Source organism: Centropristis striata, chromosome 17, assembly GCF_030273125.1.
Source record: "Centropristis striata isolate RG_2023a ecotype Rhode Island chromosome 17, C.striata_1.0, whole genome shotgun sequence".
NCBI classification, from domain to species: domain Eukaryota; kingdom Metazoa; phylum Chordata; class Actinopteri; order Perciformes; family Serranidae; genus Centropristis; species Centropristis striata.
In genome coordinates, this window is record NC_081533.1 from 22,696,241 (window position 1) to 22,712,241 (window position 16,001).

The window sequence follows — 16,001 nt, forward strand, 5'->3', positions numbered from 1 at the left end:
ACTGTTTGTTTGTTTGTTTTATTAAAAAAACTATCAAATGTCAAAAGACACTTTATATCTACAATTTGATATGAAATCAATACAAAATAAGAAACATATAAGATACAAAATATATGAAACTGCCAGTTGAAAAACATTAGTATGGTTCTCTCTGCTGTAGAAGCCATAAAATGAGATAATAAAATAAAAGACTTGGTACCTCGAAATTGTACTTAAAAACAGTACTTAAGTAAATACACTTAGTAGCTTTCCAAGTGTGAATAAATGAAGCATTGCTGTATAATATCAAGTCAGTTACTGAAATAATGTGCCAAAGACACCAGGCTGGGCTCCCGATCATAAAGGATTATGTAGTAATCTGACATATAGTAACATTATAAAAATCAGGTCATGTAAATTCTAGCAGCCGATGTTAAGAGCATAACAGAAGAATGTGTTCATTGATAAAGATAAAACCTTCAAACTGTTTTTCTTAGTCCCCCTTTTGTTTTCCTCCTGTGCCACTCTCACAGCACACATCAATACATAAAACAGAACATGAAATAAATTGCATGGCTAAAAAGAAAACATTTTGTTTTATCATTAAGAAGACAGTACATATAGCAGTTCCTCCCATAGGCAATGTTTCACTCTATGGAGGTCCACTGTACTGTATATGAGCATCCTAGAGCAATAATGTGTTTTTTTCTGGTATTTAATCACATGTATGCAAAGCGCCCCAGTGAATCAAGTCATTTAGAGTTACATTATTCGTGTAAAAAAGCAGCTGTGAAATACAATACACATAGAAAGTATTAATATCTTGCAAATTGCTCATTCATCAAACTGATTCATCTTACAGGCAGTCTGTTCATAAACCACATAATTTAAGAGAAAGGTCTTATGACCACTATGAAACGTGATAAAATCTGCTCAGCATTAAAAATAAACCCCTCTCCTAATTTTAGCTACAACATAATGGTGAGGGGGTTGTGTCGGTAGTTACTTTAAGACCGTCAGTGAATGACCCATTTAAGGAAGCTAGTAGGTACGTATATAGCTTACATTTTAGATTCAAGTATACTGAGCCGATAAAATCCATCTGAGGGTGTTGATAAAATATAGACGTGCTTCCTCCGTTAACATCTGTGACACACTTACTCACACCTGTACGTACTGAAAATAGTGAACATCTCATCTGATATTATCTCTGGCAAAGAGAATAAGTATATTTATTCTGTTTAAACAGAGAACTCACTCTAAAAATGTATCAAACACCATAAAAACATGAGTACACAAGAGTCGATACAGAACTTTCTGTTTATTTGTTTCCAATTCAGTTCACTTGACAGATTTGATGCTATTTGCAACAATTTTGTGTGCTGGCACTCAAAAGACTTCAAACAGAGTCACCACACATGTTCAAAGTTAACTTGTTTTTCCTGTTTGACAGATGCTTTCACTGAGAAAAAAAAAAATCCATGAAATAAAGAAAGTAAAACTGTCACTTAAACAAAACTTCTTAAAACGTATTAAAAAACCCCATAAAGGACTACTTAAAAATGCCCAAAGAACAAGAATGGAATGTGGTTTACATATTTGGACAAGATACAGATAGAAAACAATAAAAGATCACAATAGAACAAAATGCTCATCTGATGAGTGCAAGTCTGAGGTGGCTGCATATTTTCCAAGCAGAGGAAATGACAATAAGTAAACTAAAAAAAAAGTTATTAAAAAAAAACAAAATAATTTAACAGAGTTTGCACTGGCCACCATTCTGTATTTGTACGGCGTGTTTTCCAATTAATTTATATTCTTAGTAAATAATGTGACAGAAAGTTTTATGTCATAAAAAGGCAAAATTAAATTTCCTGTATCTTTTGAATATGCCATGTTATTCCTAAAGATTCTGACTGACTGTAGCTTCTTTTTTTAAAAACAAGTCTAATCTGTAGGTAGCTTCCCTATAGTTTGGCTCCATCTTTAGCCTGTATAGGGGAACTGCAGCAGGAGTGCTGTTCCAGGTGCGAGGGTGATTTTGTCCAGTTTGACAGTAGAATCCACCTCCACTGCGTCATCTGTCGACAGCTTCACCGTGGCCGTTTCCGGCAACTTGACTCCTTCTGCAGGACCAAATAACGTGGTGTTAAACACAACTAATAGCTGTTAATGATTGTATTGGTTAAGACACGTTAAATCTTAATGAGATCTTTGTGTTGAACTTGCCTGTAGGTTCCAGTTTGAGTGTGAGCGTCTCAGGGTTTGTCCCCCAGTTGACAGCTATTACATATCTCTCACTCTGGTCCCACACTCTGAGGAAAGAGAGGGCGGTAGCGGAGGAGGACAGAGGATAGTAGTCGCCGTGGAGCAGAGATCGCTCTTTGCCTCGCAGGTCGCTGAGGGATTTGAACCATTTCCTGACAGCAACGTGCTCCTTGCGCTCAGCCTGGAAATTAGAAGATCGAGGAATATATTTTTGTCCTCATGTCCATGTTCTCACTAGTTTGCTCAATGATTCATTCCCCGTGAACACACTCTTACCTCAGCAGTCTCATTGACAGCAGCTCCTTCAGCAGGTTCTTTCTCTATGTCCCAGACCATCTTTGGAGATTCTGAACCCTGATGAGGAGAACACAAGTGTTACCCTCTGGAACAGCTGTTAGATTATCCAAACATTTCAACATCCTCTGTTTTAAAGCTTACAACTGCCTGAAGGCCGATCTCATCTCCGTAGGTAAACACTGGGGTTCCCGGCATGGTGAACAGCAGGAGCTGGTAGAGACGGATCAGACCCGGAGTTGTTGCTAGTTTAGACAGCTGGCCCTGTTGGGCGGCACCGAGTCCCCAGCCCACATTTCTCTGCTGAGAGTGAAGGGCGTCCATGGCCACAATGCGCTCACGACCTGGAGATATTTTGATAAAATTATTTTTTGCAATGCAAAAACTGGTTGATTTAACACAAGAATGGACATTTGTTTCAGTGCAATTGTTACTTCCTGATTTAGACACCAAGAAAGTAAAGAGAAAATGCACAGAATACAGAGAGATGAAGTATAAATGAAAAATAAACAGATGTATTCTGTGAAAAAATACATTTTGTTGAAAACAATAAAAAGAATCAGCCAAAAACTGAACGGAAATATGATACACATGCAAGTATGGTGACAACAGGGCGGCCCAGCTTACCTTCATTTTTGCTGCTGAGCAGGTCAGACAGGACCAGATCTACACCTGTGGTATTGACAAGCTGAGACAGCTCTACAGGAGAAATGCTCTGAGCCACACCCATCAGCAACCTGAGAACAAAAGAATGTGGTAAGATTACACTGCTGACACTGGCTATGGTTAGCTCAAAGTAGAAAAAAAAATCTAAGTTTTGCCATATGTTATTTTTTTAAAGACAACATTGTCGTTCCTCAAACCCTCCACAAGGTGTCACTTCAACATGAGCGTGTGTTAACCACCACTGGCCTGGAGGCCTTTTTTGTTGAAATATCTCTGCCTCACCCACCCCCAGCCCCCTGCACAACTGGAATGTGATTAATCTCCACCTTCTCTCAGGGAACACTGACGGGGTTATGGGGCCCTGACATTTTACTGATGCTTGGAAAATTCCTTTTCTAAGAAAGATCAGTCCTATTGGAAAAAATCTATTCTGTCCTAATTTAGAGGTGCCTTTGTTTTTTGTTTTTTTGACAAATTGAGATTCTGGCCTTATTAAATATTCATATAGTTTAAATATACCAGTGCAGTCTCCAAATTGCTTTCCCTATATCTGCAGGCAATAGCTAAATTTTTAAAAATTTTAAAATGGGTGATCATGCCCCGATTGTCTACTTGTGCAGAACCAAATGGAGGCAGAAAATGGAAGCCATACTTACTTCTTCTTGGTGTGGTTGGCCTGGACGGCACCTTGCAGCATTGGCCAATCAACAGAGTTGGCTGCAACCTTGAGGTCAGGTATCTTGATGCCATCAACATCCAGCTTTATCCAGTGCTCAGCTGCAGCCTGGAATAGAAAATGAGCACTTTAGCTACAACTGACGCAAGAGCAGTTCAATGACATGGAGGTTTCTTTAAAGGAAAAAACCAAAGTCTCTCCTTTAAAAAGTTAGCAGCTAAAGAATCACAGAACATAATGTGCGTGTCCTACCTTAACTCTCTCCATCACATTATTAACATCAGCGGTGCTGAACCAGGGATCGGCTCCCTCGTAGTTTGGAGTCAGGTCAAGCACCACAGAAATGCCTAAGAGGAAAAGTAAACAATTAGCATCCAACATCTGGGCTTGAACTGTCCTAAACACAAAAGATACTGCTCTGATTTGAGCTTTTACTGCCATATAATGTATTTGTAGTTTGAGGACCTACCCTTCCTGTGGGCCTTCTCCAACAGAGCGGCCAGTTCTTCCTTATTTCCCTGGGTCGGGTCGATCTCTTCAAGATTCAGGGTGTTCACTTGGTCTTTTTGGACAGTGTGAAGAGGGCCGAGAACCAGACCTTTCACCTTCAGCTTGTTGATTTCATCCAACTTTGCCTCAACACCTGGAAACAAACAGGGGGACAGGAAGAGAGAATTAAATGTTGTGACCATGTGGATTTCACTTTGGAGACAGACAACAGGGAGTTAATGTCTAAAAAGGTCAGAGGGGTTGTAAAAGAGGCCAAAAGGCTTGAGAGACAGTTTGCTGGTTTAGGAGTCAGCAAAGTAAAAAAAAAAAACAAAAAAAAAAAACGCTGCTCTTTTAGCTTGGTATTGACTCAAGGCAATAGCATGTGAATGGCTCCCCCCGCACCCTTTGCAGGCCATGTGAAATCTGAGCACAAGGAGGTCCTTTATGTGAAAACACCACCTCCTCACGTGCAGTTGTTGGAATCCTGCCTGAGGTCTGTTGGAAACCAGAGTACTCCAACCTAATTCCATTTAAGAACAGCAGCACAGTCTGTCCTTCCTCTTAACAAGAAAAAAAAAAAAAAAGTACTGGATTGCTCAACTTTGACCTCAAATCTGAGTAGGCAGGATATGAAAGAAGTGATTTGTAGGATTTTTATGTCCTTTAGACTTTGAGTCACTCGTTGTCAGCCTTGTCAGCAGTTTGATATCTGGCCAGCTGTAACAGGCTACGTAAAGCTAAGGAAACCAAAGACTTGTCACAAGACTTAGCCCTTGTGAATAAGTGTGGGTTACCACACTAATTCCAGACCACTTTTGAAAAGATAATCTTAGATCCTTATTTTGAGAGTAAGGACAACACCAGATGAAGGGAAGAGCAAGCAATAAATAGCAGCACCATTAACATACATATTCACTGGAGGTACTCTACCTGAAATTCGCTCAGAGAAAGCTTGCAGGTCAGAAATCTGGTATAGAGGTCCTTCGTTCCACCAGTTCATCTCAGGGATGGGTTTGCAGCGAGGGGCCTGGACTATGATCACTATGGCTCCAGCCAGCATGCCTACCCAGCCCAGCCAAAAGAGGACAAGAAGCACCCAACGGGTTCGCACCCATCTAAACACAAAAGAGAGGGCGAAAAATTAAGATGAAAACTAATTTTATGACCTTCACCAATACAAGATGTACATTTTCAAGTAGTTTAAAGCAACTCGTCCAGTGGCTCTTACCCTGGAGTGCCAGCAACCTTCATGAGCTCCTCCTTGGACAGGCCTGTGAATGTAACCTCGTCCTCTGGGACCTTCAGCTTGACGCTGCCATTTTTCTCTCCGCCTGCAGCCTGACCATCGCCTGTCATGGGCTGCTTCTCGGGGTCCAGCTCATTGAGCTCCACTTCCTTCATGTCGATCTCTGTGTCATTATTCATGATGAAATCTGATTTCTGTAGAGATGAAGGTACAGTGGGCTGGATAAGTCAAGTTAATTATGTCTCTGTCATTTAACCTGGACAGAAAGGGCAGTCTTTGCTTAAATGAAAAATACTATGATGATAGAGAAAGAAAAAGTCACTAGAATGGTTAGTCTGACACCTGTTATATGTAATAACAATGTTTTTAAAGTTGCCCAATCCCTGAGCTAGAAGTTAGACGAGTGTTGCTAATTAGCTTAGCTCAACAGTTCGACAGGTAATTAACAAACCCCACAGTCTGTTTAGCTAGGCTAGCTGTTTATCCATCAAGTAAGTAAGTAAAAAAAACAGCTGGCAATTAACGTTAGCTACTTACATTACACTTTGTGTTTGTTAAATTCAAATAGGCAGACAGCTCTGGGGAAGGTTTGTCTGAACTGATCAACAGCTGACTGATGAAATTGCAGCCGGTAGTTACAGGATACGTCAGCAACTAACAACGAAAAAAAATTGCATCCTTCACAATAAAACTTAATGCTTTTATTAAAGAATTGTACCGAAGCCACACTGTACATATTGTTGCAAAATACAACCTTGCGAGGTTGAAAGCGTACTAGCGTATATAATTAATCCTTTCTGATATGTCTCGCATTTGACGGTTTAAACTAGCCTAATGATGTTTTGTACATTTATTCTACCGGAAGTCTATTCAGTCGCTTTGTTCTAGTACGTTAACGTTTTAATCTTAGTTTCACAAAAACAAAAACAAAAAATGTCAAGTAAATTCAAGTCAAGTAATAAAAAAAAACACTTTACAAAATCAACAGTCCTAACAAAATAATTAAATAATTTGTCTTCTACACAGATGATGAAATCAAGCTCATCGCTACGTCACCAGGCTGTACACGAGGCTGCTAACAGCATTGTACTTCACTTACACGTGATGCCTATAGAAAGCACTTTAATTAGTTAGACATCTTATTCTGTGGCCCAGAAAACATCAATGAAGTACATTCAACATTACCTGTTTAAAGCAACGTATAGTCCGTGTCCGAGCTGTTTCTTCCTCTCTCGGTCGTTAATCCTGTGGTCTCTACTAATCTTGTTTCGGAGAGGCTCAGTCTGTATTTGTACTAGTTGCCCTGGTTTCTCCGCCTACCAGGGGACGGCCCAATAATCTCTCCCCATCTCTCTCTTCCCAGAAAACAGACAAACATCGGGCCACTCCCACAATAATTTAATATCACAGGTCAAAATGTGTCTATCATATTCCATAAACGCATGTGTACTGTATGTGACAGACAACCTTTACCCCAGTTTGTATAAAATACATTAAATGTTATTTTTGTTTGTCTTGTGTTTTAATTTCAGGCTCACTCGGACCATTAGGTTAATAGAGATGGAATGGGAGTAGAAGACGAATCCCTTTATATCGCCTTTATTATGGTAAATATGTTGCAAAATCATTATGACAGAGAAACACAGGCTAGAAAACATTCTATTGAAAGTAATCAACAATAAATAAGAAATGCATGTTGTTTATGCAAAAGGTTCCAAAAGATAATAAAATCAGTTTCATTATTCATGCTGACGACGAACTGATTGATTGCGTTCTATAGGCCTATAGCGAGGCCTTTCAGCTTTTGATTAGTAGACATTACCACTCTGTTCTTCAATCTAATCTAATCTAACCAGCAATTCCTAACCATTACCTTCTGTTTTATCATACATTCCTGATTTGCATTTTTGTCTTTCATTAACAAGTCACAATCACTGATTAATCTATTTAGTCTGAAATGATCATGCTCTCTCTATACTGCTTACCAGTACACCAAAGAAAAGTAAATCCTTTTAAGACTTAATTGTATTTGCAACAACAGTGCAGCTGTGGTAATTAAATTATTTTTAAATGAAACTTGAGCACTGTTATGAGTGTGTGAAGCCTGGATGTAATGGATGGTTTGCACAGGATGTTTTGCATTGATTGGTGATTGATTAGATTGGATTAGGGCTACTTGATAAAATTCTGTGATCTGTCACCTAAACTATATTTGGGAGCCATGCCCCTTATAATTACCATAATATACAATGTAACTTTATAGCTTTAATATAGCTTGTTCTTATTTTGCTGTGTCAGGCTGTTGTTGCAGTTTAATTTTTGGTTGTTGTTTCCGTAGCTGTTGAGGCTTTCCCGAGCTGTTGTTGACCTTCATAGAGTTACAGTACACTTAGCAGCACACTTCTAGGAAAAGTATCCATAACATGTCTCTGTCATGAACGTACAGTACTGTATGTTTCAGGCCACATTTGTACAAGTTACAGTATGTACTGCAGAACATTAGAAAAATGAACATGTTGTCATTTAACTAACCTAGAGACAATATGCAGTTACCACATAAGCCTTGAAATGATGTTTTCAGACTGTTATGAGTAAACATCTTTGCGTTACAGGTCACTCCAGAAACACGCTCAAACACTTTGCCGTGTTATAACTTTACTTTTACATGTGTGTGTGTTTGTTTTGTGCACCTTTTGTTCAGTCTCTGTCCTATATTGACCTAAAGGTTTTTTTTTTATTTAATTGTCTTGTAGAACAAAAAACTTCCATTCAAAATCCACAGAAATGTTCTTATGCAGAGCAATTTATCACGCTATTTTGTAAGAAAATCTTAGGCTGCAAAAACAACCAATGTAATGTTATTGTATGTAAGTGTTTTTAAACTTGAGTCCGTATGATTACATTCACAATAACACACTTCTAAATGCAGGCCTCTCTATATTTGGCCTGGGATAAAATCTTATTCAGTGGGGGGTTTATGGGCGGCTGTGTGTCTATTTGTGGACCTGTGACTATAACCTGTCATAACCCTGTTATTTAACCTCAATTATTGTTCCGGGTGTAGCAATATGTTCTGGACAAAACTTGACATTTTATAAACTTAATGTGATGTTCATTTAAATATAGCCAAGAACTGAATATGGGTCCAATTGGACGCTATATGAATTGTAGCGATGGTACTATCTCCCTCCTCTAGACAACATCAAATACACACCATCTGTTTCCGTCTTTAACCCGGCCTGCACAGCACGAGTGTGTTTGGCAAAGGCAAGCTGTAACAGAGCTGTTGACTGCTGGATAATGTCAACACACTGTGCTGTGCTGTCCTCCAGGGAGGACTGTGGACAGACATGAGGAGAAATAGTAAAGCAACAATCTCCATTGCTCTACCGTTCATCGTCCCTTTTCTTATTTCTTAACTTTTCTGCTTTTATAGACATGCATAGTTGGATAGTAGGAGATATGAGATTTTTTAAAAAGGAAAAAAGGAAGAGTAGATGAGTGGCTGGCTCAGGAAAACAAGAGTGAGTAGTGGCCAGGACATGAGGAGGAGTAAGGAGAAAGGCGAAATGTCAGACAGAGAGAGAGGAGGGGCAGGGATGTGAAAACATGTTTATGAGTCGGGGGAGTAGCAAAACTCAAGGAAAGGAACATGAGCATTCAAAATGAGTATTCAAAGAAAAACACAACACTGTCTTATCTAACATGTTGGCTGAGTTGTGTTGAGTCGGCACATATCTAACAACCACAGCTAACAGGAAAACAGATCAACATCCAAGCACCAATAGTTCATTTATTCACATGTTTTAGAATTGGCAATTGTCAGACACGAACAATGGAGCTAAGTTCATGACAGACACTGATTAAATAATTGACTCTAGGTCTTGGGTTGTAAAGCCAGTGTGATTTGTTTGTGCATTTGGCAGTGTAGGTGGGGGACAGTATCCTTTTTCTCTCTTCTTTTTCTATTTTTGGATTTGGATTTTTGGGGACAACAAAAATGAAAACAGAATGCATTAAATTCTGTATTAGAATTCAACTGAATGTAGGACACAATGATTGCTTTTGAGAATCGGGGTTGTAGACACACACTCCCACATATAGAAAGGAGAGAGAGAGAGAGAGAGAGAGAGAGAGAGAGAGAGAGAGAGAGAGAAAGGAGGGCAAAGTTGATGTATAGTTTTGTAGGTAGGAGTTTCAGAAAGACAGCTAGGAAATAACAGCTTACTGCAGACAACATTGAAGTTATTACAGCAAGCCTATATGGTCATACACAAGTAGTCTGAATAAGTAAGAGGAAACATTCATTTATTTATGTAAGTATTAAAAGTGAGATTAATGGCTGATTCTGTCACTTATATTTGCCCAAATTTCTAAAGCACATTCTAGGTTTTTGCACAGAAAACAAAAGTAGCTTAACACAGTTTAGACTAGACTTCAAATATATATACAGCAGGTAGGCCTGTAGAGTACTAACTGAGACATATACAGCCCTGTTGTAACAAGGGGGCATAACATGACCAAAAAATAAAATGAAACTAAAATCCTTTAGTATTTAGTGTTGCCTGCAGGTTGCTGTATTGTCCTGTAACACATCTATACTCGGGCGGACTTCTTGTGTGTATTCGCGCACATGAATACACACACATGGCCTCTCTATAAATCCCTGTCTGATCCCTCTGAGAGAGTTTATTTTGCAAGACAGCATGAGCGCAGCAAAGCAGATCTGGACCAGTTCAGACCAGTTTGGCAGAGGTCTTGTGCTTTCATGTCATTGTCTCAGGCTCACCACAATGTGCAGTCCTACAGTCCAACAGAAATCCACAGATAACTAAGTTGTTCTGATATTTAGTGAATCATTTACAGAGAATAATATAAGGTGTACTTCACAGGGACTTTGCTTTCATATTGTGTAATGTTACTGCTTTTTATTATGTTTCACTGATATAATAAGGTATATATTAAACCACTAGGTATAACACACTTACTAACTGTGCCTTGCTTCTACATCATTTTAATAACTTTTCTACTTCTAATCCCTCTCCTGTTCTGTTTGCCATTCTGTCTATAACATATTCCCTCCTGTTCTTTTTTCTTTCTTTGTTGTGTGGCCTAGTTTTCTCTCTCACACACAAAGGGGAGACTGTTCAACATGAAAGCCTCCCTCTCTAACTCTTTACTGGCATGAATGGAGAGCTAATATGAACAAAGCAATTAGTTCACACTCACCACAGAAACACATTTAAAAAATCATATTGAGTACTGTACTATGTGTATTCATCTGCATATTAAAAAAGAAGACAATCACCAGGAACACATGACATGATATGGTATATATAGACACTAAAATAAGTAATTCATTATGAAGAAAAAAGTCAATGTTCTCCTTAGGTGGCAGCATGCTAACATAAACGCTAATAATAACAATCTTTCCAAGTGAAATTACAAATTAAGGGATATTTTAAAAATGTTACCCTAATACTTGTCTTATATCAGCACATTGTAATGCTCTCTTTCTGCATTTCATCTCTCCCTCTCTCTTCCAGTCCACATCTTTCTCTTTCACAAAAATCTCTCCCCCTGTCCTTTAGACTGGCCTGCTCCACTATTATAGCCTTTTCTTCTCTCTTTTTCCCTCTCTATAACTTGTTTCCTCCCCTCTCCCTTACCACAACTCTTTCTGTCAGCTGGAAACAATAGTTGCATGTTATGTAAGACTGCTCCTATATGTGAGCAGACTACCAAACAGTGCAGTTCACAGATGTACTGTTCATTTTCTCCCCTCCCCCTCAACACAGCAGAGTGGCGCAGCGGAAGCGTGCTGGGCCCATAACCCAGAGGTCGATGGATCGAAACCATCCTCTGCTATTTTGTTCTTAACACTCTGTCATTATACAGACTTTACATTGGAGCTACATGCTGTACCTATTCTCTATAACTTGTATATGCATGTCATAAAGACCAGTGGTGGAAGAAGTATTTAGATATTTTACTACAGTGTAAAATAGTGAAAGTCATGCATTCAAAATTTACTTGAGTACAAAAGTATTACCATCAAAATACATTATTAAAGCACCAAAAGTAACCATATTCATTATGCAGCCTGGTCCAATTTAGAATAAATAATTATGATTTGATTGAAATATAATCACTGATAGACTTTAGACTTTATTGTCCCTGAGGGAGATTTGTTGCACTGATGTGTCAATCACTTTAATGTTGTAGCTGCTAAAGATGGAGCTAATTTTAATTTTATTACAGCTAGGCCAATGAAAGTTTATATTATCCTTTGAAACTAAATTTTGATGTATCTGTTGATAATTGTTGTCAATCTGAATCTGTAGAGTAACTAAAGGTATCAAATACATGTTGTAGAGTAAAATGTACAATATTTACAACATAAATATACAATATTTACAATCTAAATAAACAATCTTTTACTCAGAATTTGAGTGGAGTAGAAGTATAAAGTAGTAAGTACTAAAATGGAAATACTCAAGATGCAAATACTAATTTAAACTGTAGCCTGGACACAACCTGTTGGGCTTTCATCTCACTGAGCTTGTCTGTTTAGCCGAACAGGTTATCTCCAACAAACATTTACCTCATTTGTGCCTGCTACACGTTTTCCCTTCAATTTAACAGGCAATTACCAGAAAAGAAAGCAGCACCAGTGACCTTTAAGCCACAGCTGGCTGAATATGCACTCAGACTATCTCTTCTCTGAGGCCTTGGGGAGATTCTGGCTGCTTTATATAAAACCCTGAGACATAATAGTTTCAGTGCCCTTATGAGTTTGTGAAAAAGTAAATAAAATAAAATAAATATGGCCATCTGAACTGAAAAATATCAAATTATAGAACAGAGTTGGGAGATAAAATACAAGCCTGGGTTGAAAAGATTGTTGGACAATATGAATGCACAGCTGGAACTTCCTCGCCATCACAGAAATGTCTGTTGTTGCTTCTTTGTTGTATTGTCTCAAACTGGGTAAGGCCTGAACCTTGTGCTTTTGTGCTTTATCTGCTTTTCTAATTTTAGCAGCTTTAACACTGAGACACAATATGAATGCAGATTTGACTGGTTGTATCAGAAAGGTATCATCATATATAACTCATACACTCAAATATGTTCTTTTAATAAAAATGTAAAAATAAATACTGACTGAGACAGTGTGTGTGTGTGTGTGTGTGTGTGTGTGTGTGTGTGTGTGTGTGTGTGTGTGAGTGTGTGCACCTACTCAGGATTTATGCCGATGCTGACAAACAATATTCTTGTTTAGGTAACAGAAATCTTTGAATGTGACATATCATCAAGCAAGGATATAGATAGGATAGGATATGTGGTCGTTATTGTTGTGTATTGTTGACAATTATAATAATTTAGATTATACCTGCTTTTGAAAGTAGAAGTACAAGTGGAAGATGCAAGGTGTGTTGAAAATATTGGGGAAAAAATCAATAGTGAAATACCTTTTTGCTTGGGTGCATTTGGTCCTTTGCCCAGTAGGGTAAAAATAATTCTGATTTGAAGCTCCAGTAACTAATTTAATTTGGTGTGTATGTTTTCGGATTTGTGAGATATTAGAATTTTGATGTTTTCCCAGACAAATTCATTCTAAATTTGGATTTAATGACAAATGCACTTAAATATTCGGTTGGCTTTTTTAAAATGAGAATCAGTTTGTTGGAGAGCACAGTTATCTAAGGGGTACTAGGCAAGTTAAATGGAATCCTTGATATCGCCACCTTCCTAAATTAATGGCCTTTTTTTTTAAACTTTTTTTTTTGCCTAAATCATCTCTTCATGATGCTGGCCACCTCTGGTAAAATCACCTACATCCACAGTTGAACAGATCATGCGATTCTATATTTCCATGATTCAGGGCTCGTCCCCTATTGGTATTTAGTCTTTTTAGTAAGTGAAATAGCTGAGGCCATGAAGCTAGCATTTAGCAATGAGTGGATAGGCTTTCTGTTAACTTTTTTCTGTCTTTTTAAACAATCTTTGTTTCATTATTTCCACATGACATGATCTAATTAAGAAAGATTTGAATACCGTATTGTTATCTAACAGCTATAAATTATGTTTACTTTTGTTTCTATTTAATGAAAAGCCCACAAGAACATAATAATAGTAATCATAAGACCATAGGAATGAAATTGTTAGTAAATATCATATATTCAATATTTTTGGTTCATATTTTCAGTTCAACCTGAAAGAATGACTTGGGCCATTATTTTAAGAGGGTGTTGATATGAATATATATATAATATATGCTGTATATATAAAGCTGTCTACATCTCGTTAACATGAAAAATCACAAACTTACCAACCAGGGGAACAGCCACCTGTATCATAGCTGGTGTGGCAGAAATCTTTGGGGAAAAAAACACACAAAAAAAAGTTTTTAGACCTTGCAGATGCTGATTGACAACGTACGAACTACAAAAAAAATGTTGATGTAGGCTAAACAGAGGCAATGCTGATGGGCTCATTTTAATTGAAAATCCAAAGATTTTAATGGCTCTTTTTGCTAATGCGTATAACAAATACACCTGGTGAGACTTATCTCCCAACTGCATTAGACTGTATAGTTAAATTATCTTCCAGCAAAAGCAACAGTTTAATGTTGTAAACTGAGACAAAATGCTGAAATAGTTTGCTAAATGTAGCTAACATTAGCTAGACTTTAAATATGACACTTTTGATGAGCTTTAACACTGTTCTGAAGGGCAGAATTTTATATTTATTTTATTATTATTTTTTTAGGGAGATTGAAAATTATTACTTACTCAACAAAAGCAAAAGCTGCCTTATCAATGCAGCACATCTGTGGCCAAAGGCTGAGCAGGTAGCAGTGTGGCTGTGCCGAATAGAATAAAATGAATAAAAAAAGAATAAAATGAAAGCTGCGAAACTAACTTTTTCCAGAAAATAAAAACATTATTAATGTTATTTTTTCCCACTTGCAAGTTTTACTGTGCATTTACATCAAAGATTCACAGTGTACTATAAAGTCCCTTTCACCGGGTAAAGTATATGAACCTTTAGCGCCCCCTGCAGTATTTAAATGGTCCTTATAATGTTTGTTTTTAAAAAGGTGCAAAGACAATGTTTTTTTTTACACGTACTGTGATACATTTTACACATTTTTAAAACTTAGACAAATGTTGTATGTAATGTATTTAATTTAACTTTCAGTTTTAAAGTCCATTTAGGCAGATGCATGGTTTTACATACTAAAACAAAGCTCTATCTGTCTATTGAGAAATATTTCAATAGGATTCTCACACCTCCAGTTGATAACACTAAATGCAATCCATCCAACCCAACATTCTCAAAAACAAGCTTGCAGAGATGGAAGTGGATCTTTCCTTTATCTCCTGGATCACAGATTACCTGTCAGGTAGACCACAGTATGTCAGGTTGGGGAACTGTGTTTCTGGGACATTAATGAGCAGCACAGGGGCTCCACAAGGAACTGTTCTGGCTCCATTCATGTTCACACTGTACACAGCAGACTTAAAATACAACTCTGAGTCCTGCCACATCCAGAAATACTCCGACGACACTGCTATTGTGGCGTGTATCAGGAATGGACAGGAATCTGAATATAGGGATCTGATAAAAGCCTTCAGTGACTGGAGTCACAAGAACTATCTCCTACTGAACACCTCAAAGACTAAGGAAATGATCATAGATTTCCACAGGTTCAAGACCCCCTTCAGCCAGTAAATACCTGTGGGGTGGACATCGATGTGGTGCCAGTTAAAGTATCTAGGTGTATACCTGGATAATAAGTTGGACTGGTCCCTAAACACAGACGCTCTCTACAAAAAAGGGCAGAGCTGCCTCTTTTTCGTAAGGCAGCCCAGATCTCTGGACATCTGTAGTAAGATGCTGCAGATGTTTTATCAGTCTGTGGTGGTGGTAGTGTGTTGTTTTATGCTGCAGTTTGCTGGGGAGGCAGCATCAGACACAGAGATGCAAGGCAGTTGGACAGACTGGTCAAAAAAGCTGGTTCTGTGGTTGGAGCCAGGTTAAAAAATATTTTTTGAGATTAAAAGAGCTTAAACTGTTTTAAAACTGGTAAAAATGAAGAATTTGATGTTAAACTTGATGGGTCTAACTCCCTCTTGCCTCAGAAATATATAATTCCAAATAGAACCAAATTGTACACAGATATTATCCTGTTATAAATATGCTTTGCATTTTTCCCAACTGTGAACCATATAGATATACTTTTTGTGACTGTTAAGGGGAAACTATTGAACATGTGTTTGTAGATTGTTTTTATGCTACCTCCTTTTTATTCGAGTAACAGAGTGACTTTCAGAAATGTTTGAAAAAACTGTAATACTAACAAAAAATCTGATG

General features: G+C 37.8%; 1 protein-coding gene, 1 long non-coding RNA gene and 1 other non-coding gene across 4 annotated transcripts in view; 1 reads left to right on the top strand and 2 right to left on the bottom strand.

Annotated features, from left to right (window-relative positions):
- LOC131990045 (uncharacterized) overlaps positions 1–14,545 on the bottom strand; it is a 34,157-nt gene extending 19,612 nt beyond the window's left edge. Inside the window, exons 1-2 of the long non-coding RNA XR_009396024.1 lie at positions 14,417–14,545; positions 13,954–13,999 (exon numbers count right to left, since the gene is read on the bottom strand). This is a non-coding gene — a long non-coding RNA (uncharacterized LOC131990045). The remainder of the gene's footprint in view (positions 1–13,953; positions 14,000–14,416) is intronic.
- On the bottom strand, positions 1,281–6,951 carry slc3a2a (solute carrier family 3 member 2a). Of its 2 annotated transcripts, none has more exons than XM_059355429.1 (11): positions 6,807–6,951; positions 5,604–5,815; positions 5,306–5,490; positions 4,353–4,526; positions 4,136–4,230; positions 3,864–3,991; positions 3,169–3,278; positions 2,686–2,885; positions 2,524–2,601; positions 2,209–2,428; positions 1,281–2,105 (listed from the first exon to the last, which is right to left on the bottom strand). In XM_059355429.1, the coding sequence occupies exons 2-11, from the start codon at positions 5,798–5,800 to the stop codon at positions 1,966–1,968; spliced, it is 1,527 nt and encodes a 508-aa protein (XP_059211412.1). In that variant the 5' UTR covers positions 5,801–5,815; positions 6,807–6,951; the 3' UTR covers positions 1,281–1,965. The 2 variants fall into 2 exon arrangements, with proteins under 2 accessions (XP_059211412.1, XP_059211413.1); XM_059355430.1 differs by lacking the exon at positions 6,807–6,951 and adding an exon at positions 6,159–6,515.
- On the top strand, positions 11,418–11,489 carry trnam-cau (transfer RNA methionine (anticodon CAU)). The gene has a single exon. It is a non-coding gene; the product is annotated as a tRNA-Met (tRNA).
- Positions 14,546–16,001: the final 1,456 nt, after the last annotated feature.